At 53.9% G+C, this 24791-nt stretch overlaps 2 protein-coding genes across 2 annotated transcripts in view; one reads left to right on the forward strand and one right to left on the reverse strand.

Annotated features, from left to right (window-relative positions):
• The window catches only part of FAU (FAU ubiquitin like and ribosomal protein S30 fusion), a 581541-nt gene that overhangs the window by 221663 nt on the left and 335087 nt on the right, over positions 1-24791 (reverse strand). The window lies entirely within an intron of this gene.
• On the forward strand, positions 185-24728 carry NXF1 (nuclear RNA export factor 1). The gene is given in 22 exon segments (XM_030970021.1): positions 185-268; positions 2066-2252; positions 2742-2786; positions 2788-2866; positions 3718-3801; positions 4458-4562; positions 7013-7093; positions 9025-9094; positions 9165-9253; positions 10851-10958; positions 12277-12386; positions 14843-14879; positions 16013-16081; positions 16197-16252; positions 16870-16977; positions 19641-19699; positions 20474-20589; positions 20692-20734; positions 21355-21427; positions 22269-22451; positions 24272-24332; positions 24592-24728. Coding segments are annotated over 22 exon segments (1836 nt in total). The 5' UTR covers positions 185-234; the 3' UTR covers positions 24631-24728.

Below are 24791 nucleotides of genomic sequence, written 5' to 3' on the forward strand. Positions count from 1 at the left end.
GGGAGCCTTTGGGGGGCGGTGCAGCCCCCCCGAGCCCCCCAATAAACCCCGGGGCCCCCCCGAACCCCGATTTGTGTTTTTTTCTTTTTTTCCTCCCGGGCCGGGATTCGAACCCGCGACCTCCGGAGCGGGAAATGGGGGGCGGTTGTGGCCACTGCGCGTGCGCGCGCGAGGCGGCGGGGCGGAAGTGACGTCAGCGGGACGCGCGGCGGGGAGGCCGCGGCGGCGGCGGCGATGGCGGAGGAGGGGAAGGGGGGCGGGTACAGCGGTGAGCGGGGCGGGGGCGCCGGCGGCTCCGGGGGCTCCGGGGGGCAACGCGGGCAACGCGGGGAGGGCCCCCAGGGCAGCCCCGGGCGGCGGAGGGAGCCGGGAGGGAGCGCGGCGGGGCGGGCCCGGCGGGTGGCGGTAGGCCCGGGATGGGGGGGGCGGTACCGGGAGGGGAGCGGGGACACGGGAACGGGAACGGCACCGGCAGCGCGGCCAGAGGGACCCCGCGGCGGGAGGGACCCCGCGGCCGGGCCGTACCGGCGTCCCCGGGCCGGCAGCGGTGCCCGGTGTGAGGCTCCGGAGCGGGACCGGGCCGCTCCCGGTGCTCCCGGAGTGGCGGTGCCCGGTGAGGGCTCCGGGATGGGGAGTTTGGAACGGGGGAGAGCCCGGTGCCGTTCCCGGGGCTGCTCCCGGTGTCCCGGAGGGCTCGGGGGGGCGGGGGTGGAGCCGCAGAGGGCGGGCAGGGGAAGGCGGAGCCGGTCCCGGTGCCATTCCCGCGTCCCGGTCCCGGTGCCATTCCCGCGTCCCGGTCCCGCTCTCGGTTCTGTTCCCGGTGCCGTTCCCGGGTCCTGTTCCCTGTTCTGGTGCCATCCCCGGGTCCCGCTCCCGTTCCCGTCCCTGTTCCCGGTAGTGCCATTCCCGGTCCCGTTCCCCGTTCCGGTGCCGTTCCTGGGTCCCGGTGCCGGTCCCGTCCCTGCTTCCATCCCCGGTCCTGTTCCCGGTGCTATTCCCTGGTCCTGTTCCCGTTCCTGGTTTCAGCCCCGTTATCCCGTCCCCACGGCACGATGACCGGGTCGGTTCCCGTTCCCGTTCCCGTTCCCATTCCCGTTATCCCGTTATCCCCTCAGAGCACGATGACCGGGTCGGTTCCCATTCCCATTCCCGTTATCCCGTTTCCCGTTCCCATTCCCGTTATCCCGTTATTCCCAGAGCACGATGACCGGGTCGGCTCCCGTTCCCGTTTCCCATTCCCGTTATCCCGTTTCCCGTTCCCGTTTCCCATTCCCGTTCCCGTTCCCGTTCTCGTTCCCATTCCCGTTATCCCGTTATCCCCCCCAGAGCACGATGACCGGGTCGGTTCCCATTCCCGTTCCCATTCCCGTTCCCATTCCCGTTATCCCGTTTCCCGTTCCCGTTTCCCATTCCCGTTATCCCGTTTCCCGTTCCCATTCCCGTTATCCCGTTATTCCCAGAGCACGATGACCGGGTCAGCTCCCGTTCCCGTTTCCCATTCCCGTTATCCCGTTTCCCATTCCCGTTATCCCGTTTCCCATTCCCGTTCCCATTCCCGTTCCCGTTCTCGTTCCCATTCCCGTTATCCCGTTATCCCCCCCAGAGCACGATGACCGGGTCGGTTCCCATTCCCGTTCCCATTCCCGTTATCCCGTTTCCCGTTCCCGTTTCCCATTCCCGTTATCCCGTTTCCCATTCCCGTTTCCCATTCCCGTTATCCCGTTATTCCCAGAGCACGATGACCGGGTCGGTTCCCATTCCCGTTTCCCATTCCCATTCCCGTTATCCCGTTATTCCCAGAGCACGATGACCGGGTCGGTTCCCATTCCCGTTCCCATTCCCGTTATCCCGTTATCCCCAGAGCACGATGACCGGGTCGGTTCCCATTCCCGTTATCCCGTTTCCCGTTCCCATTCCCGTTATCCCGTTATTCCCAGAGCACGATGACCGGGTGGGTTCCCGGCCGTTCCCGTTCCCATTCCCGTTATCCCGTTATCCCCTCAGAGCACGATGACCGGGTCGGCTCCCGTTCCCGTTCCCATTCCCGTTATCCCGTTATTCCCAGAGCACGATGACCGGGTGGGCTCCCGGCCGTTCCCCGGCTCCCGGCGGCGCAAGGGCCGGGGTCCGTTCCGGGGGAAGCTGTACAGCGAGGTCACCGCCCGGGGCCGCGCCCGGGGCCGCGCCCGCAACGACGACGACGACGGCGACGTCGCCATGGCCGAGGCGCACGAGGGGCCCCGCGGGCGGTAGTGAGTGCCGGGGAGAACGGGGGGAACGGGGACACCGGGATAACGGGGACACCGGGATAACGGGGATACCAGGGGGACACCGGGATAACGGGGATACCGGGATAACGGGGATACCGGGATAACGAGGACACCGGGGACACCAGGATAATGGGGACACCGGGATAACGAGGACACCGGGACACCGGGATAACGGGGATCCTGGGATAACGAGGACACCGGGGACACACCAGGGATACCGGGGCTGGTCCCAGAGGGGTTCCCGGGGTTCCCAGCTCACCCCGGGTGTTCCCGGCTGACGGATCCCGGGCTGATTCCCGGGGTCATTCCCGGCCCATCCCGGGTTATTCCCGGGGTCATTCCCGGCCCATCCCGGGTTATTCCCGGGGTTATTCCCGGCTGGCCGTTCCCGTTATTCCCACAATTGCCGTTGTTCCCGGTTTTTCCCCGGCGTTATTCCCGGCTGACCGATTGCGTTGCCGCCGTTGCCAGCGTTCCGTACGCGCCGGGCTCGGGCCGCCCTGGCCAACATCAACATCACGGTGAAACGGGAGCCCGGGGAGCGCGGCGGCGGCGCCGGCCGGGACGGCGGCAGGAGGAGCTGGTTCAAAATCACGGTAACGGGGCCGAAACGGGGAACGGGAAATGGGGATGGGAACGGGAACGGGGGCGGGAGGAGCTGGTTCAAAATCACGGGAACAGGAACGGGGAAACGGGGAACGGGATCAGGAACGGGAATGGGGGCAGGAGCTGGTTCAAAGTCACGGAAACGGGAATGGGATTGGGATTGGGAGTGGGAGTGGGAGTGGGAATGGCATCAAGATGGGATTGCAGATGGGGTGGGAGTGGGATCAGGATCGGGGTAGGAATGGGGTGACAGTGGGATTGGGGTGGGGGATGGGATTGGGATGGGAAACAGGGAATTGGAGATGGGCTGAGGATTGGGAGTGGGGTGGGAATGGGATTGAGGAAAGGAAAGGGGGGATTGGAGCGGGAACGCTGGGATTTGGGAGTGCTGGGCTTGGGGTTGGGCACAGAAACCAGGAGGAGCTGGGGTTGGTTTTGGGGTTGGGGTTGGTTTTGGGGTTGGGGTTGGTTTTGGGGTTGGGGTTGGTTTTGGGGTTGGGGTTGGTTTTGGGGTTGGAGAGTTTGAGCTCTGCTCCCGTTTCCCTCCTGCTCTCACTTTCCCCTTTCACCCTTCCCTTCCCTTCCCTTCCCTTCCCTTCCCTTCCCTTCCCTTCCCTTCCCTTCCCTTCCCTTCCCTTCCCTTCCCTTCCCTTCCCTTCCCTTCCCTTCCCTTCCCTTCCCTTCCCCGTTTTTCTCTCTCCCCTGTTCCTGCTCTATTTCCCTCTCTGTTTATTTCATTTCCCATTTTTCCCATTTTTCCCATTTTTCCCATTTTTTCCCATTTTTCCCATTTTTCCCATTTTTTTTCCCCGTTTCCCCGCCCCGTGGGGTGACCCCACAGATCCCCTATGGCAAGAAGTACGACAAGTCCTGGCTGCTGAGCTCCATCCAGAACCTCTGCAGCGTCCCCTTCACCCCCGTCGAGGTCGGTGCTCGGGGGGTTTGGGGGATTTTGGGGGATTTTGGGGGATTTTGGGGGATTTGGGATCCCAGGGGAGCCACATTCCAGCTCCGGATGCTACAAGGATTTGGGATCCCAGGAGGATTTGGGGGATTTGGGATCCTGGGAGGATCCCAGAGGAATTCTGGGGCGATTTGGGATCCCAGGGGGCTCCATTGCAGCCTCAGGTCCTGAGGGGATTTTGGGGTGATCGTGGTGGGATTTTGGGGGGATTTGGGGTCTCAGGAGAGCCCTGTTCCAGCCCTGGAGCCTGGGGGGATTTTGGGGTTCCAGCTGTGGATCCCGGGGGGATTTTGGGGGAAATGTAGAGCGAAATTTTCAGGCAATTTTGGGGTGATTTTGTGGTGAGTGTGGGGTGATTTTGTGGGGTGATTTTGGGGTATTTTGGGGTGGTTTTGTGGTAACTTTGTGGGGTGATCTTGGGGTATTTTGGGGTGATTTTATGAGACGATTTTGTGGTGATTCTGGGGTGACTGGGGGGCGATTTTATGGGATGATTTTGGAGTGATTCTGGGGTGATTTGGGATGATTTTGTGGGGTGATTTTGAGATGATTTTGGGGGTGATTTGGGGGTGATTTGGGAGCCCGTCCCACCCCAAACCCCCCTGTCCCCCCTGCAGTTCCACTACGACCACAACCGGGCCCAGTTCTACGTGGAGGACGCGACCACGGCCAGCGCGCTCAAGCAGGTGTCGCGCAAAATCACCGACAGGGACAACTACAAGGTGGGCTGTGGGGTCTGGGGGGGATTTGTGGGGTCTGGAGGGGAGTTATGGGGTTTGGAATGGGATTTGTGGGGTCTGGAGGGGAGTTATGGGGTTTGGAATGGGATTTGTGGGGTCTGGGGGGAGTTATGGGGTTTGGAATGGGATTTATGGGGTTTGGATGGGATTTATGGGGTTTGGAATGGGATTTATAGGGTCTGGAATGGGATTTATGGGGTCTGGGGGGGAGTTATGGGGTCTGGAATGGGATTTATGGGGTGTGGAATGGGAGTTATGGGGTCTGGGGCCATTGATGGGGTCTGAAATGGGATTTATGGAGTTTGGGGGGATTTGTGGGGTCTGGGGGAGTTATGGGGTTTGGAATGGGATTTATGGGGTTTGGAATGGGAGTTATGGGGTCTGGGGGGGAGTTATGGGGTCTGAAATGGGATTTATGGGGTTTGGGGGGATTTGTGGGGTCTGGAGGGGATTTGTGGGGTCTGGGGGGGAGTTATGGGGTTTGAAATGGGATTTATGGGGTTTGGAATGGGATTTATGGGGTCTGGGGGAGTTATGGGGTCTGGAGGGGAGTTATGGGGTTTGGAATGGGATTTATGGGGTTTGGGGGGATTTGTGGGGTCTGGAGGGGAGTTACGGGGTTTGGAATGGGATTTATGGGGTTTGGAATGGGAGTTATGGGGTCTGGGGGGGAGATATGGGGTCTGGGGGGAGTTATGGGGTTTGGAATGGGATTTATGGGGTTTGGAATGGGAGTTATGGGGTTTGGAATGGGATTTATGGGGTTTGGAATGGGAGTTATGGGGTGTGGAATGGGAGTTATGGGGTTTGGAATGGGAGTTATGGGGTCTGGGGCCATTGATGGGGTCTGAAATGGGATTTATGGGGTTTGGGGGGATTTGTGGGGTCTGGAGGGGAGTTACGGGGTTTGGAATGGGATTTATGGGGTGTGGAATGGGAGTTATGGGGTGTGGAATGGGAGTTATGGGGTCTGGGGCCATTGATGGGGTCTGAAATGGGATTTATGGAGTTTGGGGGGATTTGTGGGGTCTGGGGGGGTTATGGGGTTTGGAATGGGATTTATGGGGTGTGGATGGGAGTTGTGGGGTCTGGGGGGAGTTATGGGGTTTGGAATGGGATTTATGGGGTGTGGAATGGGAGTTATGGGGTCTGGGGGGGAGTTATGGGGTTTGGAATGGGAATTATGGGGTCTGGAATGGGAGTTATGGGGTTTGGAATGGGAGTTATGGGATCTGGAATGGGATTTATGGAGTCTGGGGGCATTTATGGGGTCTGGGGGGTTTGGGGTGGGGTTTAGGGGATGGGATTGATGGGATGGGATTTAGGGGATGGGATTTGTGGAGTTTGCGGGGTGAGATTGATGGGATGGATGGGGTGGGGTGGGATGGGATTTGTAGGGTGGGATTTGGGGGGGATGGAGTTTATGGGACGGGATTTGTGGGATGGACGGGACCAGGGAGGTGGGATGGAGTTTATGGGAAGGGAAGGGATTTAGGGATGGATGGGGTTTAGGGGATGGATGGGATTTGTAGGATGGGATTTAGGGGTGGGATGGGGTTTAAGGGGCGGGATTTATGGGATGGGGTTTATGGGGCGGGTTTATGGGATGGGGTTTATGGGATGGGGTTTATGGGATGGGGTTTATGGGATGGGATTTATGGGGCGGGATTTACGGGATGGGATTTATGGGATGGGGTTTAAGGGACGGGATTTATGGGATGGGGTTTAAGGGACGGGATTTATGGGATGGGGTTTAAGGGATGGGATTTATGGGATGGGATTTATGGGATGGGGTTTATGGGATGGGATTTATGGGATGGGGTTTAAGGGATGGGATTTAAGGGATGGGATTTAAGGGATGGGGTTTAAGGGATGGTGTAGATGGGGTTTATGGGATGAGGTTTTATGGGATGGATGGGAGCAGGAAGGTGGCCGTGGGATGGATGAGGTTTATGGATGGGGTTTGTGGGATTGAAGGGATTTATGGGATGGGATGGGATGGGATGGGATGGGATGGGATGGGATGGGATGGGATGGGATGGGATGGGATGGGGTGGGATGGGATGGGATGAGATTTGTAGGATGGGATTTAGGGATGGGACAGGATGGGATTTATGGGATGGATGGGAGCAGGAAGGTGGCCGTGGGATGGATGGGGTTTGTGGGATGGGGTTTATGGGATTGAAGGGATTCATGGGATGGAGTTGATGGGGCGGGGTGAGATTTTAGGATGGGATTTAGGGATGGGACGGGATGGCGTTTATGGGATGGATGGTGTTTGTGGGATGGCCATGGGGTAACTCCCTGCCCCGCCCTTCCCTGCCACGCCCTGCCACGCCCCCTGCCACGCCCTTCCCTGCCACGCCCTGCCACGCCCTTCCCTGCCACGCCCTTCCCTGCCACGCCCTGCCACGCCTGCCCCGCCCTCCCAGGTTGTCATCGTCATCAACTCGTCGGCGCCGCCCCAGTCGCTGCAGAACGAGCTCAAACCTGAGGAGATCGAGCAGCTCAAGGTGCCCGGGGGGTTCTGGGGGGGTCTGGGGGCACTTTGGGGGTCTCGGGGACGGTTTTGGGGGCTCAGGGAGGGTTGGGGTGGTTTCAGATCGTTTGGGGGGTCTAAGGGGGTTTGGGGCAGTTTTGGGGTCTCGGGGGTGGATTTGGGGCAGTTTTGAGATGGTTTTGGGGAGGGTTTGGGGTGGTTTTGGGGTAGTTTTGGGATGGTTTGGGGGCGGTTTTGGGATGGTTTGGGGGCGGTTTTGGGGTGGTTTTGGGTCAGTTTTGAGGTCTCAGGGGTTTGGAATGATTTTGGGGTCCCAGGGATGGTTTGGGGGCGGTTTTGGGTCAATTTTGGGGTGCCAGGGCTGGTTTTGGGGCAGTGTATGGGGTCTCAGGGATTTGTGATGGTTTCGGGTCAGTTTTGGGTGAGTTCCGGGGTGCTGGGGATTTGGGATGGTTTGGGGATGGTTTTTGGGTCAGTTTTGGGGCAGTTTGGGGTCAGTTTTGGGGCAGTTTGGGGGCAGTTTTGGGGTCAGTTTTGGGGCAGTTTTGGGGTCAGTTCGGGGTCAGTTTGGGGGTCATTTTTGGGGCAGTTTGGGGTCAGTTTTGGGGGTCAGTTTTGGGGGCAGTTTGGGGTCAGTTTGGGGTCAGTTTTGGGGTCAGTTTTGGGGCAGTTTTGGGTCAGTTTGGGGTCAGTTTTGGGGTCAGTTTGGGGTCAGTTTTGGGGTCAGTTTGGGGTCAGTTTTGGGGTCAGTTTTGGGGTCAGTTTGGGGTTTTGGGGTCAGTTTGGGGTCAGTTTGGGGGTCAGTTTTGGGGTCAGTTTGGGGTCAGTTTGGGGTCCGTTTGGGGTCAGTTTAGGGTCAGTTTCGGGGGCAGTTTTGGGGTCAGTTTGGGGTCAGTTTTGGGGTCAGTTTTGTCAGTTTGGGGTCAGTTTTGGGGTCAGTTTGGGGGGGGTTTTGGGGTCAGTTTGGGGGCAGTTTTGGGGCAGTTTTGGGTCGGTTCGGGGTCAGTTTGGGGTCAGTTTTGGGGTCAGTTTTGGGGTCAGTTTGGGGTCAGTTTTGGGGTCAGTTTTGGGGCAGTTTTGGGGCAGTTTGGGGGCAGTTTGGGGTCAGTTTTGGGGTCAGTTTGGGGTCAGTTTTGGGGTCAGTTTGGGTCAGTTTGGGGCAGTTTTGGGTCAGTTCGGGGTCAGTTTTGGGGTCAGTTTTGGGGCAGTTTGGGGTCAGTTTGGGGTCAGTTTTGGGGCGGTTTGGGGTCAGTTTGGGGGTCAGTTTGGGGTCAGTTTTGGGGCAGTTTTGGGGTCAGTTTGGGGTCAGTTTTGGGGGTCAGTTTTGGGGCAGTTTGGGGTCAGTTTGGGGTCAGTTTTGGGGGCAGTTTTGGGGCAGTTTTGGGGTCGGTTTGGGGTCAGTTTGGGGTCAGTTTTGGGGCAGTTTGGGGTCAGTTTCGGGGCAGTTTTGGGGTCAGTTTCGGGTCAGTTTGGGGGCAGTTTCGGGGCAGTTTTGGGGGTCAGCGGGGGCAGTTTCGGGGGAGTTTTGGGGTCAGTTTTGGGGCAGTTTTGGGGTCAGTTTCGGGTCAGTTTGGGGGCAGTTTCGGGGCAGTTTTGGGGTCAGTTTGGGGGCAGTTTCGGGGCAGTTTCGGGGTCAGTTTTGGGGGTCAGTTTTGGGGCAGTTTTGGGGCAGTTTTGGGGGTCAGTTTTGGGGTCAGTTTTGGGGTCAGTTTTGGGTCAGTTTTGGGGCAGTTTTGGGGTCAGTTTGGGGGTCAGTTTGGGGGCAGTTTTGGGGTCAGTTTGGGGGTCAGTTTTGGGGCAGTTTTGGGGCAGTTTAGGGGCAGTTTGGGGTCAGTTTTGGGTCAGTTTGGGGTCAGTTTTGGGTCAGTTTTGGGGTCAGTTTTGGGTCAGTTTCGGGGCAGTTTTGGGGTCAGTTTCGGGGTGCCAGGCTCTCATCCTCCCCAGCTGTGCATGAGCAAACGCTACGACGGCTCCCAGAAGGCGCTGGACCTCAAGAGCCTCCGCGTGGACCCCGGTGAGCCCGGGGGTCCTGGGGGGGTCCCGGGGGGCTGCAGGGACCCCCTGACCCCCATCGTGCCCCCCAGACCTGGTGGCCCAGAGCATCGACGTGGTGCTGAACCAGCGCAGCTCCATGGGGGTGGTGCTGAGGATCATCGAGGACAACATCCCTGAGGTGGGACCCCTGACCCACTTTGGGACCCCAGACCCACTTTGGGACCCCAGACCCTTTTTGGGACCCCCGGCACCCCAGACCCTCTTTCCCCCAGAATCATTTTTTTCCCCCAAAACTTCCCCATTTCTCCCCTGGAACCACCCCCAGTTTTCCTCCCCAAAATGTCACGGTTTCCCCCCAAATCCCCATTTCTCCCCCATTTCTGCCCCCAAACTCCCCATTTCCCACCTGAAGCCCCCATATTTCCCCATAATCCCATTTTTTCCCCATTTTTCCACCCAAACCCCCACCATTTCCCCCTAAATCCCCATTTTCCCCCCAGATCTCCTGGTTTTCCCCCAAAGCTCTGCATTTCTCCCCCCACACTCCCCATTTCCCACCCAAAACCTCCAATTTCCCCCACAAACTCCCCATTTTTCCCCCAAATTCCCCATTTTTACCCCATTTTTTCCCAATTCCCCATTTTTTCCCCGTTTTTTCCCCAATTCCCCATTTTTTCCCCATTTTTTCCCAAATTCCCCATTTTTTCCCCATTTTTTCCCCAAATTCCCCATTTTTACCCCGTTTTTTCCCCAATTCCCCATTTTTGACCCCGTTTTTCCCCAATTCCCCATTTTTTCCCAAATTCCCCATTTTTTGCCCCATTTTTTCCCCAATTCCCCATTTTTTACCCCGTTTTTTCCCCAAATTCCCCATTTTACCCCGTTTTTCCCCAATTCCCCATTTTTGACCCCTTTTTTCCCCAATTCCCCTTTTTCCCAAATTCCCCATTTTTTGCCCCCATTTTTTCCCCAATTCCCCATTTTTACCCCATTTTTTCCCAAATTCCCCATTTTTTCCCCAATTCCCCCATTTTTACCCCGCTTTTCCCCAATTCCCCATTTTTACCCCATTTTTTCCCAAATTCCCCATTTTTTACCCCATTTTTCCCCAATTCCCCATTTTTTCCCCCGTTTTTTCCCCAATTCCCCATTTTTCCCCAAATTCCCCATTTTTTGCCCCATTTTTTCCCCAAATTCCCCATTTTTTCCCCATTTTTTCCCAAATTCCCCATTTTTACCCCATTTTTTCCCCAATTCCCCATTTTTACCCCGTTTTTTCCCCAATTCCCCGTTTTTTCCCCAAATTCCCCATTTTTTACCCCGTGTTTTCCCAAATTCCCCATTTTTTGCGCCATTTTTTCCCCAAAATCCCATTTTTTACCCCGTTTTTCCCCAAATTCCCCGTTTTTTTCCCCCATTTTTCCCCAATTCCCCATTTTTTCCCCCAATTCCCCATTTTTTACCCCATTTTTTCCCCAATTCCCCATTTTTACCCCATTTTTTCCCCAATTCCCCGTTTTTTACCCGGTTTTTTCCCCAAATTCCCCATTTTTACCCCAATTCCCCATTTTTACCCCATTTTTTCCCCAATTCCCCATTTTTTACCCCGTTTTTTCCCCAATTCCCGGTTTTTTCCCCAATTCCCCATTTTACCCCATTTTTCCCCAATTCCCCATTTTTCCCCAATTCCCCATTTTTTACCCCATTTTTCCCCAATTCCCCATTTTTACCCCATTTTTTCCCCAATTCCCCATTTTTCGCCCCGTTTCCCGCAGCTGCAGTCCCTGAACCTGGGCAGTAACCGCCTGTTCCGTTTGGATGATTTGGCCGAGCTGCCCCTCAAGGCCCCGGCGCTCAAAGTGCTCGACCTGTCCCGCAACGAGGTGGGAGAGACCCCAAATCCCCCTGGGACCCCCAAATCCCCCCTGGGACCCCCAAATCCCCCTGGGACCCCCCAAATCCCCCTGGGACCCCAAATTCCCCTGGGACCCCCCAAATCTGACCCTGGGACCCCCAAATCCCACCTGGGACCCCCAAATCCCACCCTGGGACCCCCAAATCCCCCTGGGACCCCCCAAATCCTCCTGGGACCCCCCAAATCTGACCCTGGGACCCCCCAATCCCCCCTGGGACCCCCCAAATCCCCCCTGGGACCCCCAAATCTGACCCTGGGACCCCCAAATCCCCCCTGGGACCCCCAAATCCCCCCTGGGACCCCCCAAATCTGACCCTGGGACCCCAAAAATCCCCCTGGGACCCCCAAATCCCACCCTGGGACCCCCAAATCCCACCTGGGACCCCAAATCCCCCTGGGACCCCAAATCCTCCTGGGACCCCCAAATCCCACCTGGGACCCCCAAAATCCCCCTGGGACCCCCAAATCCCCCCTGGGACCCCAAAATCCCCCCCTGGGACCCCCAAATCTGACCCTGGGACCCCAAATCCCACCTGGGACCCCCCAAATCCTCCTGGGACCCCCCAAATCCCACCCTGGGACCCCCCAAATTCCTTCTTGAGACCCCAAATCTCCCCTGGGACCCAAAAACTGACCTTGGGACCCCCCTGGGACCCCTTGGGACCCCAAATCCCACCCTGGGACCCCCCAGCCCTGCCTGAGACTCCTCTGGGAGCCCCACTGAGTGTGCTCAGGTGTAACCCAGGTGTAACCCAGGTGTAACCCAGGTGTAACCCAGGTGTAACCCAGGTGTAACCCAGGTGTATCCCAGGTGTAACCCAGGTGTAACCCAGGTGTAACCCAGGTGTATCTCAGGTGTAACCCAGGTGTATCTCAGGTGTAACCCAGGTGTAACCCAGGTGTAACCCAGGTGTAACCCAGGTGTAACCCAGGTGTGTCCCAGGTGTATCTCAGGTGTAACCCAGGTGTAACCCAGGTGTAACCCAGGTGTATCTCAGGTGTAACCCAGGTGTAACCCAGGTGTAACCCAGGTGTATCTCAGGTGTATCTCAGGTGTAACCCAGGTGTATCCCAGGTGTATTCCAGGTGTAACCCAGGTGTAACCCAGGTGTATCCCAGGTGTAACCCAGGTGTATCCCAGGTGTATCCCAGGTGTAACCCAGGTGTAACCCAGGTGTATCCCAGGTGTAACCCAGGTGTATCCCAGGTGTATCCCAGGTGTAACCCAGGTGTATCTCAGGTGTATCCCAGGTGTAACCCAGGTGTATCCCGGGTTTCCTTTGCAGCTGAAGTCGGAGCGGGAGCTGGACAAGGTGAAGGGGCTGAAGCTGGAGGAGCTGTGGCTCGATGGGAACCCCCTGTGCGACTCCTTCCGCGACCAGAGCAGCTACATCAGGTCAGTGCTGCACACCTGGGGGGTGGGACAGAGCCCCGGGACCCCCAGGGACCCCCAGAGACCCCCAGGGACCCCCAGGTACCCCTGTGTGAGTCCTGCAGGGAGCAGAGCAGCTCCATGGGGTCAGTGCTGCACACCTGGGGGGTGGGACACACCTGGGGACCCCCCCAGGACCCCCAGGACCCCCAGGACCAGGAGGGGTCGCTGTCTGCCGGACCCACCAAGAGCTGTCCCCAGAATTCTCCTTTTGTCTCCCAAAACTGTGGAAAAAAATCTCCTTTGTGTCCCAAAATTGTCCCCAAAATTCTCCTTTGTGTCCCAAAATTGTCCCCCAAATCCTCCTTTGCATCCCAAAATTGTCCCCAAAATTGTCCCCAAAATTCTCCTTTGTGTCCCAAAATTGTCCCCAAAATCCTCCTTTGTGTCCCAAAATTGTCCCCAAAATTGTCCCCCAAATCCTCCTTTGTGTCCCAGAATTGTCCCCAAAATCCTCCTTTGTGTCCCAAAATTGTCCCCCAAATCCTCCTTTGTGTCCCAGAATTGTCCCCAAATCCTCCTTTGTGTCCCAGAATTGTCCCCCAAATTCTCTTTTGCGCCCCCAAACTCTGCTCATGTTCCAGAGCCCCCAGACCCATTTGGGCTCCTCTTTCCTTTTTCCTTCAGTTTCCTTTTGTTTTTCTTTTTTTTTTTTTTGTTTTTCCTTTTCTTCCTCTTTTCCTCCTCTTCCTCCCTCCCTCCTCTTCCTCCCTCCCTCCTCTTCCTCCCTCCCTCTCCCTTCCCCTTTCCCCCCCCACCCTGGGGGTCTCTCCCCCATCCCTCTCTCTCCTCCCCCCGCCCCCCCCCCATTTTTGGGGGTCTCTCTTGGGGGTCTCTCTCTCTCTCTCTCCCCATTCCCGGGGGTCTCTCCTGCCCCATTCCCGGGGGTCTCTTCCAGGAGTTTTTCCCCATTCCCGGGGGTCTCTCCCCATTCCCGGGGGTCTCTCCCCATTCCCAGGGGTCTCTCCCCCTCATTCTTTGGGGTCTCTCCCAGGGGGTCTCTGTCCCCCTGTGGGGATCTCTATTGATGGGGGTCTCTCTCTCTCTCCCCCCCTGTGGGGGTCTCTGTCCCCCTTTGGGGCGTCTCCGGGGGTCTTTCCCCCCATTCCCGGGGGTCTCTTTGGGGGTCTCTCTCCCCCTTTGGGGGTCTCTCTCCCCCATTCCCGGGGGTCTCTTTGGGGGTCTCTCTCCCCCTTTGGGGGTCTCTCTCTCCCCATTCCCAGGGGGTCTCCTTGGGGGTCTCTGTCCCCCCCATTCCCGGGGGTCTCCGGGGGTCTCCCCCCACAGCCGCTGCCCCCCCCGAGGGCTGGTAGCCAGTGACGGGTAAGATCCCTCGGGGAGGGACGACCTAAGCCAGGCACAGCCGCGAGGGGCCCGGCCTCGCCTGGGGAGACCCCTCCCCAAATTACCCCAAAATCCCCAAAAAATCCCCAAAAATCCCCCAAAAAATCCCCAAAAAATCCCCAAAAAATCCCCAAATCCCCCACCCCGGGCAGGCCCCCCAAGGGGAGCGGCCTCGGCCTGGGGGGAGACCCCCGGGACCCCCCCAAAAAATGAGACCCCAGGAGGGGCTGAGACCCCCCCCAAAAATGAGACCCCCCCCTCAAAGGGATGGGACCCCCCAAAAATGGGACCCCCCCCCAGACTGCCCTGGGACCCCCCCAAGGGATGAGACCCCCCCCCCAAAATTCCCCCTGGGACCCCTCCCCAGAATTCCCCCTCCCCTCCTCTCCTGGCTTCCCCCAAATCCTTCCCCGCACCCCAAATTTTCCTTTCCCCCTTTTTCCTGAGACCCCCAAATTTCCCTTTTGTTTCAAAACCCCAAGATTTTTCATTTCTCTTTGTTGAGACCCCAAAATTTTGAATTTTGTGAGATGCCCAAATTTCCCTTTTTTGAGACCCCCAAATTTCCCTTTTCCCCCCTTTTCTGAGACCCCCAAATTTCCTTTTTTCTCTTTCCTACATCCTGAATTTCCTTTTCCTTCTTTTGCTTCCCAAATTTTCCTTTTCCTCCCTTTCTCCTGAACCCCCAAATTTCTTCCCCCCCCAAATTTCCTTTCCCCCCCCCCCCTTTCTTTTTTTTTCTCCTTTTCCCCAAATTTTTCTTCTCCGCCTCCCAAATTTTGCCTTTTTCCTTTTTTTTCCTTCGCCCCAAAATTTTTCTCTGCTCCCCTCCCCCACCTCTGCAACCCCCCAACCCCCCCCAAACCCCCCCGGACCCCCCGAGGGGGATTTTGGGGTCTCCCCCCCCCCCCAATCCAGGTGAGTACCCCAGGTAAGCCCCTCCCCCCAGGACCCCCCAAACCCCCCGGGGAGGGTGGGGGAGGGGCAGGGGCAGCGTTTGGGGGGGGGGATTCTGGGGGGGGGTCCCGGGGGGGCTGCTCAGCCCCTCCCCCACCCACTGTGCCCCCCCCCGGCAGCTCCGTCAGAGAGAGATTCCCCAAACTGCTGCGCCTGGTGAGTCGGGGGTCCTGGGGGGGTTTGGGGGGGTTTAAAGGGGTCCTGAGGGGATTTTGGGGGGTCCTGGGGGGGGGTTTGGGGGTCCTGGGGGGGTTTGGGGAGCATTTTGGGGGTCCTGGGAGGGTCTGGAGGGGGTTTTGGGGGGTCCTGAGGGGATTTTGGGGGGTCTTGAGGGGTCCTGGGGGGTTTGGGGGGTCCTGGGGGGGTTTGGGGGGGTTTAAAGGGGTCTTGAGGGGATTTTGGGGGGTCCTGGGGGGGTTGGGGGTCCTGGGGGGGTTTGGGGAGGATTTTGGGGGTCCTGGGGGTCTGGAGGGGCTTCGGGGGGTCCTGGGGGGATTTTGGGGGTCTTGGTCTTGGGGGGGGGGATTTGGGGGGTGGGGGGATTTTGGTGGGGGGATCTGAGGGGGATTTGGGGGGTCCTGGGAAGGTCTGGGGGTTTTTCTGGGGGGGATGTGGGGGATTTTGGGGAGCCCTGAGGGGGTTTAGGGGGTCTGGAGGGGTCCTGGGTGGGGGTTTGATGGCTCAGAGGGGGATTTTTGGGAGTCCTGGTGGGATTTGGGGGGGGGGGGGTAAGGGGTCCTGAGGGGATTTAGGGGGTCCTGAGGAGATCTGGGGGGCTCTGAGGAGATTTGGGGGGGATTTTTGGGGTCCTGGGTGGGCTCTGAGGGGATTTGGGGTGTCCTGGGGGGATTTGGGGGGGTCTTGGGGGTCCTGGGGGAGTCCTGGGGGTTTTGGGGGGTCTTGAGGGGGGTCCTGGGGGGGATTTGGGGGATCTGAGGGGATTTTGGGGGTTCTGGGGGAATTTGGGGGGGATTTTTGGGGTCCTGGCGGGGTTTGGGGGTCTCTGGAGGGGCTCTGAGGGGAATTCTGGGGATTTTGGGGTTTTTGGGGTCCTGGGGGGTTTGGGGGGCTCTGGAGGGTTTCTGGGGGTCTCTGTGGGCCCCCCCTTTTTGAGGGGGGGTTCCCCCCGTATTTCCGGGCGTTTCTGACCCATTCTGGGGGGATTTTTTTGCTCTCTGGGGGGGATTTTTTGCTCTCTCTGACCCTGGGGGGGTTCAGGACCATCCCCACATATTTGGGGGGGGGGTCCCATCGCTGCCCCCTCCCCAATTCCCCCCTGTGCCCCCCAGGACGGGCACGAGCTCCCCCCCCCCATCGCCTTCGACGTCGAGGCGCCCACGACGCTGCCGCCCTGCAAGGTGGGACCCCCCTTTTTTTTGGGGGGGGGAATTTCCCCTTTTTTGGGGTCTTTTCCCCATTTTCTGGGGTCCCCCCACCCTCAGCGGGGGTCTCACTGTGTCCCCCCCATTTTAGGGCAGCTACTTCGGCTCTGACGACCTCAAGGCTTTGGTGCTGCGCTTCCTCCAGCAGTGAGTGCCCAAAAAAATCCCCAAAAAACCCAAAATCGCCTCAAAACCCCCCCAAAAATCCCCCCCAACAATATTTCAAAAAACACCCTTCCCAAACCCTATTTTCCCCCAAAAAATTCCCTTTTCTTTCCCCCCAAATCCCCTTCATCTCCCCCAAATTTTCTTTTTGTTTTTTCTTGTTTTCCTCCCAAAATTCCCATCCCTGCCCAAATTCCCTTTTTTTCCCCGAAATTCCCATTTCTCCCCCACCCCCAATCCCCCGGTTTTCTCCCCCAAATTCCCATTTCCTCCCCCTAAATCCCCGTTTTTTCCCCCCCAAATTTCCCATTTTTCCCCGTTTTCTCCCCCAAATTCCCATTTTCCCCCCAGTTTCCCGTGTTTTACCAAAATCCCCATTTTTCCCCAAAATTCCCATTTCTCCCCAACCCCCAATCCCCTGGTTTTCCCCCCCAAATTTCTCATTTTTTCCCATTTTCTCCCCCAAATTCCCTTTTTTTCCCCCCTAAATCCCCATTTTTTTCCCCCCAAATTTCCCATTTTTTCCCCGTTTTCTCCCCCAAATCCCCATTTCCCCCCCAGTTTCCCGTTTTTACCAAAATCCCCGTTTTTTCCCCCAGGTATTACTCCGTGTACGACTCCAGTGACCGCCAGGGGCTGCTGGACGCCTACCACGACGGCGCCTGCTGCTCGCTCAGCATCCCCTACGGCCCCCACACCCCGCCCCGGTACCCAAAAACACCAAAAACACCCAAAAATACCCCAAAAATACCCCTAAATACCAAACCAGCCCAAAACCCCACAAAAATACCCCAAAAACCAGCCCAGAAACACCAAAATACCCCCAAAACACCCCTGAGCATCCCCTACAGCCCCCACACCCCCCCAAACACCCAAAACCACCAAAAATACCCCAAAAAATATCCCCAAAATACCAAAAAATACCCCAAAATACCCCTAAATACCCAGAACAGCCCAAAACCACCCCAAAACCACCCCTAAATACCCCAAAATACTAAAACCAGCCCAAAACCCCACAAAAATACCCCAAAACCACCCCTGAGCATCCCCTACGGCCCCCACACCCCCGGTACCCAAACACCCCAAAAACCCAAAAATACCCCAAAAATACCCCAAAAATACCCCAAAAATACCCCAAAAATACCCCTAAATGCCCCTAAATACCCCTAAATACCAAAAAAACCCAGCCCTACCACAAAATACCAAAACCAGCCCAGAAACACCAAAATACCCCCAGAACCCCTGACATCCCCCCCACCCCCGTACCCAAACACCCCAAAAACACCAAAAATACCCCAAAAATACCCCAAAAATACCCCAAAAATACCCCAAAATACCCCAAAATACACCTAAATACCAAGAACAGCCCAAAACCACCCCTAAATACCCCAAAATACTAAAACCAGCTCAAAACCCCACAAAAATACCCCAAAACCACCCCTGAGCATCCCCTACGGCCCCCACACCCCCCCGGTACCCAAACACCCCAAAAATACCAAAAAATACCAAAAAATACCCCAAAATACCCCAAAACCGCCCAAACACCAAATACCCAAAAACAGCCAAAACCCCACAAAATACCCAAAAAAAACCCAAAAAAATATCCCCCAAAACCACAGAAACACAAATACCCCCAAAACCCCACCCCCCCTAAACCCCCAACAAAAACACCCAAAAACCCAAAAATACCCACATAAATACCCCAAAACAGCCCAAACCAGCCCAAAACCCCACAAAAATACCCCAAAAACCAGCCCAGAAACACCAAAAATACCCCCAGAACACCCCTGAGCATCCCCTACGGCCCCACACACCCCCGGTACCCAAACACCCCAAAAACACCCCAAAAATACCCCAAAAATACCCCTAAATGCCCCTAGATACCCCTAGATACCAAAACCAGCCCAAACCAGCCCAAAACCCCACAAAAATACCCCAAAAACCAGCCCAGAAACACCAAAATCACCCCCAGAACACCCCTGAGCATCCCCTACAGCCCCCACCCCCCCAGGTACCCAAAACCACCAAAAATACCCCAAAAATATCCCCAAAATACCAAAAAATACCCCAAAATACCCCTAAATACCAAGAACAGCCCAAAACAGCCCAAAACCCCACAAAAATACCCCAAAACCCAGCCCAGAAACACCAAAAATACCCCAAAAAACACCCCTAAACCACCAAAACCGCCCCGTTAATCCCCCATTAAAACCCCATTAATTCCCAATTCAAACCTCATTAATTCCCCAATAAAACCCCATTAATTCCTTTGTAAAACCCTATTAATAACCCATTAATTCCCCATTAAATCCCCATTATTCCCCTATTAATTCCCCATTAAATCCTCATTAATTCCCCATTAATTCCCCATTAAATTCCCATTAAATCCCCATTATTTCCCCATTATTTCACCATTAAATTCCCATTAAATCCCCATTAAAACCCCATTAATTCCCCATTATTTCCACCAATAAAACCCCATCAATTCCCAATTAAAACCCCATTAATTCCCAATAAAAACCTCATTAATTCCCTAATAAATCCCCATTAATTTCCCATTAAATCCCCATTAATTCCCCATTAAATTCCCATTAAATCCCCATTAATTCCCCATTAATTCCCCATTATTTCCCCAATAAAACCCCATCAATTCCCAATTAAAACCCCATTAATTCCCCATTATTTCCACCAATAAAACCCCATCAATTCCCAATTAAAACCCCATCAATTCCCAATTAAAACCCCATTAATTCCCCATTATTTCCCCAATAAAACCCCATCAATTCCCAATTAAAATCCCATTAATTCCCAATTAAAACCCCATTAATTCCCCATTATTTCCACCAATAAAACCCCATCAATTCCCAATTAAAACCCCATCAATTCCCAATTAAAACCCCATTAATTCCCCATTATTTCCCCAATAAAACCCCATCAATTCCCAATTAAAATCCCATTAATTCCCAATTAAAACCCCATTAATTCCCCATTATTTCCCCAATAAAACCCCATCAATTCCCAATTAAAACCCCATCAATTCCCAATTAAAACCCCATTAATTCCCCATTATTTCCCCAATAAAACCCCATCAATTCCCAATTAAAATCCCATTAATTCCCAATTAAAATCCCATTAATTCCCCATTATTTCCCCAATAAAGCCCCATCAATTCCCAATTAAAATCCCATTAATTCCCAATTAAAATCCCATTAATTCCCCATTATTTCCCCAATAAAACCCCATCAATTCCCAATTAAAATCCCATTAATTCCCAATTAAAATCCCATTAATTCCCCATTATTTCCCCAATAAAGCCCCATCAATTCCCAATTAAAACCCCATTAATTGCCCAATTAACTGGGATTTCCAGGAACAGCCTGAACGAGTATTTCAAGGACAGCCGGAACGTGAAGAAGCTGAAGGACCCGAGTGAGAGCCAGGGGGGGTTTGGGGAAATTTGGGACAAATTTGGGGTTTTGGGGAGGTTTTGGGGTTTTTTTGGGGCAGATTTTGAGGTTTTTCTTTTTGTGTTTTCTTTGGGGAATTTTGGGGGGTTTTAGGGGAATTTTTTGGAGGGTATAGGAGGATTTTTGGGACAGTTTTAGGGCAGTTTTAGGGTTTTTGGGGGGGATTTTTGGGGAGGTGTTAGGGGGATTTCTGGTGTTTTTCTGGGGATTTTCCGCGGATTTTAGGAGGATTTGGGGGTGATTTTAGGATATTTTTGGCGGATTTTTGTGAGGATTTTTGTGGCAGTTTTAGGAGGATTTTTGGTGTTTTTCTGGGGATTTTTGGGGTGGTTTTAGGGTATTTTTGGGGTGATTGTTTTGGGGATTTTGGTGGCAGTTCCAGGGGATTTTTGGTGTGATTTTAGGGTATTTTTGGTGTGATTTCAGGGTATTTTTGGTGTGATTTCAGGGTATTTTTGGTGGCAGTTTCAGGGTATTTTTGGTGGCAGTTTCAGGGTATTTTTGGTGGCAGTTTCAGAGTATTTTTGGTGGCAGTTTCAGAGTATTTTTGGTGGCAGTTTCAGGGTATTTTTGGTGTTCAGAGTATTTTTGGTGCGATTTTAGGGTATTTTTGGTGGCAGTTTCAGGGTATTTTTGGTGTGATTTCAGGGTATTTTTGGTCAGTTCCAGAGTATTTTTGGTGCGATTTCAGGGTATTTTTGGTGTCGTTCTGACATTTTTCCCCCTCTCTGGGCAGCCATGCGCTTCAAGCTGCTGAAGCACACCCGGCTCAACGTGGTGGCGTTCCTGAACGAGCTGCCCAAGACCCAGCACGACGTCAACTCCCTCGTGGTGGACATCTGCGCCCAGACGGTGAGGGGGCCCCAAAAATCCCCCAAAAATTCCCCAAAAATTCCCCAAAAACTCCCGGGAATTCCGGCGATTCCGGGCCCCCCTGACCCCCCTGTGTTCCAGAACACGCTGCTCTGCTTCACCGTCCACGGCATCTTCAAGGAAGGTCAGTCCCACTTGGATTTGCCTTTTTGCTCCCTGTTTCCTGCAGTTCTTTCCTATTTTTTTCCCTCTTTTTCTTCCCTCTTTTTTCCCACTTTTTTCCTATTTTTCCCCACTTTTATCTTATTTTTTCCCCCTTTTTTCCTGTTTTTTCCTCTTTTTTTCTCCTTTTTATTCTCCTCTTTTTCCTTCCTTTATTACCTCTTTTCCCATTGTTTTTGCCTCCTTTTTCCTTCCTTTTCCCTGTGCTTTTTCTGCTTTTCCCCTCTTTTTTCCTCCTTTTTCTCCTTTTTCCTCCTTTTTCTCCTTTTTCCTCTGCTTTCCTGTTTTTTCTTTTTTTTCTCTCCTTTTCCCTCTTTTTCCTTCTTTTTTCCCTATTTTTTCCTGGTTTTTTTCCTTTCTTTTTTCCTCCTTTTCCCCCCATTTTCTTTTTTCCCCCCGAATTTTTTTTCACCTTTTCCCCTCCTTTTTTTCCCCATTTCCCCCCCCCATTTTCCTTATTCCTCCCCCATTTTTTTCCCCCTTTTCCTCCCCTTTTCCCCATTCTCCCTCCCCCATTTTTTCCCCATTTTTTCCCCCTTTTCCCCCCATTTTTCCCCCACGTCCTGCTCTCTGTGCCCGCAGTGGATGGGAAGTCGCGGGACTCGGTGCGGGCGTTCACGCGGATGTTCATCGCCGTGCCGGCCGGCAACAGCGGGTGAGCCCCCTGGGCTGGCCTGGAATCCTGTGTTTCCCACCCAAAATCCCACGGTTTTTATCCTAAACCCCTTGGTTTTACCCTAAACCCCCTGCGCTGCACCTAAATCCCTTGGGCTGGTCCTAAACGCCCTGGTTTTACTCTAAACCCCCTGGTTCAGCTCCTAAATCCCATGGGTTTTCCCCTAAATATACCTTTCCCCCCTCAAATCCTCTTTTTTTTCCCCCCTAAACCCCAATTTTCCCCCTTAAATCCCTTTTTTCCCTCCAAACCCCAATGTTCCCCCCCAAATCCCCATTTTTTTTCCCCCAAACCCCTTTTCCACTCCCCAAAACCCCAATTATTCCCCCCAAAACCCCTATTCCCCCCCCAAAATCCCATTTCTCCCCCCCCAAAAAATCCCAATTTTTTCCCCCCAAACCCCATTTCCACCCCCCAAAACCCCAATTATTCCCCCCAAAACCCCAATTCCACCCCCCAAAACCCCATTTCCACCCCCCCCAAAACCCCATTTCCACCCCCCAAAATCCCCATTTCCACCCCCCCAAAACCCCAATTATTCCCCCAAACCCCCATTTCCCCCCCCCAAAACCCCATTTCCACCCCCCCCCCCCAAAACCCCAATTCCACCCCCCAAAACCCCATTTCCACCCCCCAAAACCCCATTTCCACCCCCAAAATCCCATTTCCACCCCCAAAACCCCAATTCTACCCCCAAAACCCCCTTTCCCCCCCCAAAACCCCATTTCCACCCCCAAAACCCCAATTATTCCCCCCAAACCCCATTTCCACCCCCCAAAACCCCCCATTTTTCCCCCCAATCCCCATTTCTGCCGCCCAGGCTGTGCATCGTGAACGACGAGCTGTTTGTGCGCGGCGCCAGCCCCGAGGAGCTGCGCAAAGCGTTCGCGCTGCCCGCGCCCACGCCCTCGTCCAGCCCCGTGCCCACGCTCTCGGCCGAGCAGCAGGAGATGCTGGCGGCCTTCGCCATGCAGTCGGGCATGAACCTCGAGTGGTCCCAGAAGTGAGTCCGAAATCCCTCAAATTCGCCCCAAAAACCAACAAAAATCACCCCAAAAACGCCTGAAAATCCCCCTGAAAATCGCTGGTTTGGACTGTCCAGAAATGGCCCAAAAGTCCCCCAAAAATGGCTCAAAAATCCCACTGAAAGTCGTTCAAAAATTGCTCCAAAAATGCCTCAAAAATCACTTCGAAACAGCTCGAAAATCCCCCTGAAAATTGCTCAAAAACCGCCTTAAAAATGGCTCCAAAATCCCGTCACAAATGGCTCCAAAATCTCTTCAAAATTCCCTCCAAAAATGGCTCAAAATTCCCTTCAAAAATCACTCAAAAATCTCATAAAAAGTCACTCAAAATTCCCTTCAAAAGTCGCTCAAAAATCCCTTCAAAAACGGCTCAAAAATCCCCCCCGAAAATTGCTCAAAAGTGGCTCAAAAATCCCTACAAAAATCCCTCAAAACACCTCCAAAAATCCTTTAAAATTCCCTTAAAATCCCTCCAAAAAGTCTCTGAAATCCCCCTAAAAAACCTTAAAAACCCACCTGAGGATGACTCAAAATTCCCCCCAAAATGCCCCCGAGCAGCAGGAGATGCTGGCGGCCTTCGCTGGCAGTCGGGCATGAACCTCGAGTGGTCCCAGAAGTGAGTCCGAAATCCCTCAAATTCACCCCAAAAACCAACAAAAATCACCCCAAAAACGCCTGAAAATCCCCCTGAAAATCGCTGGTTTGGACTGTCCAGAAATGGCCCAAAAGTCCCCCAAAAATGGCTCAAAAATCCCACTGAAAGTCGTTCAAAAATTGCTCCAAAAATGCCTCAAAAATCCCTTCGAAACAGCTCGAAAATCCCCCTGAAAATTGCTCAAAAACCGCCTTAAAAATGGCTCCAAAATCCCGTCACAAATGGCTCCAAAATCTCTTCAAAAGTCACTCAAAAAATGGCTCAAAATTCCCTTCAAAAGTCGCTCAAAAATCTCATAAAAAGTCACTCAAAAATCCCTTCAAAAGTCGCTCAAAAATCCCCCTGAAAATGGCTCCAAAATCCCTCCAAAAATGGCTCCAAAAGCAGCTCAAAAATCTCTTCAAAAGTCGCTCAAAAAATGGCTCCAAAATCCTTTCACAAATGGCTCCAAATTCCCTTCAAAAGCAGCTCAAAAATCCCTCTGAAATTCGCTTGAAGATGGCTCAAAATTCCCTCCAAGAGTCGCTCAAAATTCTCATTAAAAGTCACTGAAAAATCCCTTCAAAAATCTCTTTAAAAGTCGCTCAAAAATCCCTTCAAAAATGGCTCAAAAATCTCCCTGAAAGCAGCTGAAAAAATTGCTCAAAAAATGGCTCCAAAATTCCCCAAAAATGGCTCAAAAATCCCACTGAAAGTCGTTCAAAAATTGCTCCCAAAAATGGCTCAAAAATCCCTTCGAAACAGCTCGAAAATCCCCCGAAAATTGCTCAAAAACCGCCTTAAAAATGGCTCCAAAATCCCGTCACAAATGGCTCCAAAATCTCTTCAAAAGTCACTCAAAAAATGGCTCAAAATTCCCTTCAAAAGTCGCTCAAAAATCTCATAAAAAGTCGCTCAAAAATCCCTTCAAAAACGGCTCAAAAATCCCTTCAAAAACGGCTCAAAAATCCCCCCTGAAAATTGCTCAAAAATCCCTCAAAATGCCTCCAAAAATCCTTTAAAAATTCCCTAAAAATCTCACACATCTCCCCAGAAATCCCCCTTTAAAAACCCTGAAAATTCCCCCGAAAATCCCTGAAAATTTCCTGGAGAAAAAAAAAAACCAAACCCAAAAATCCCCAAAATCTCCCCGGTGTCTCCCAGGTGCCTCCAGGACAACGACTGGGATTACGGCCAGGCCGGCCAGGTCTTCACCCAGCTCAAGGTCGGCTTTTTTTCCCCATTTTTCCCCCATTTTTCCCCCATTTTTCCCCCATTTTCCTCATTTTCCCCCCATTTTTCCCCTATTTCCCCCCACATTTCTCGTTATTTCCCATTATTTTCCCGTTTTCCCCCATTCTAACTCTGTTTTTCCCTGTTATTTTCCCCATTCCCACCCCATTTTTTCCCATTTTTCCCATTTCCCCCCTGTTTGCCCCCATTTTTTCCCGTTATTTCCTTTTTTTCCCGTTTTTCCCGCCCAGCTGGAAGGGAAGATTCCGGAAGTCGCTTTTCTCAAGTGAACGTTGGAGCTCCCCGCCCCTTCCCCGGGTCCCGGTCCCTTGTTCGAGTCCTTTCGATGCCCCTGAGTTTTGTAAATAAACCGATCGATTATTGATTATTGATTAGTGATTAATTAATTAGTAATTACTGATTATTAATTCTCTCCCGCGGCGCCTTTAAG

The sequence above is a fragment of the Camarhynchus parvulus genome, unplaced genomic scaffold (assembly GCF_901933205.1).
Source record: "Camarhynchus parvulus unplaced genomic scaffold, STF_HiC, whole genome shotgun sequence".
Classification (NCBI taxonomy): domain Eukaryota; kingdom Metazoa; phylum Chordata; class Aves; order Passeriformes; family Thraupidae; genus Camarhynchus; species Camarhynchus parvulus.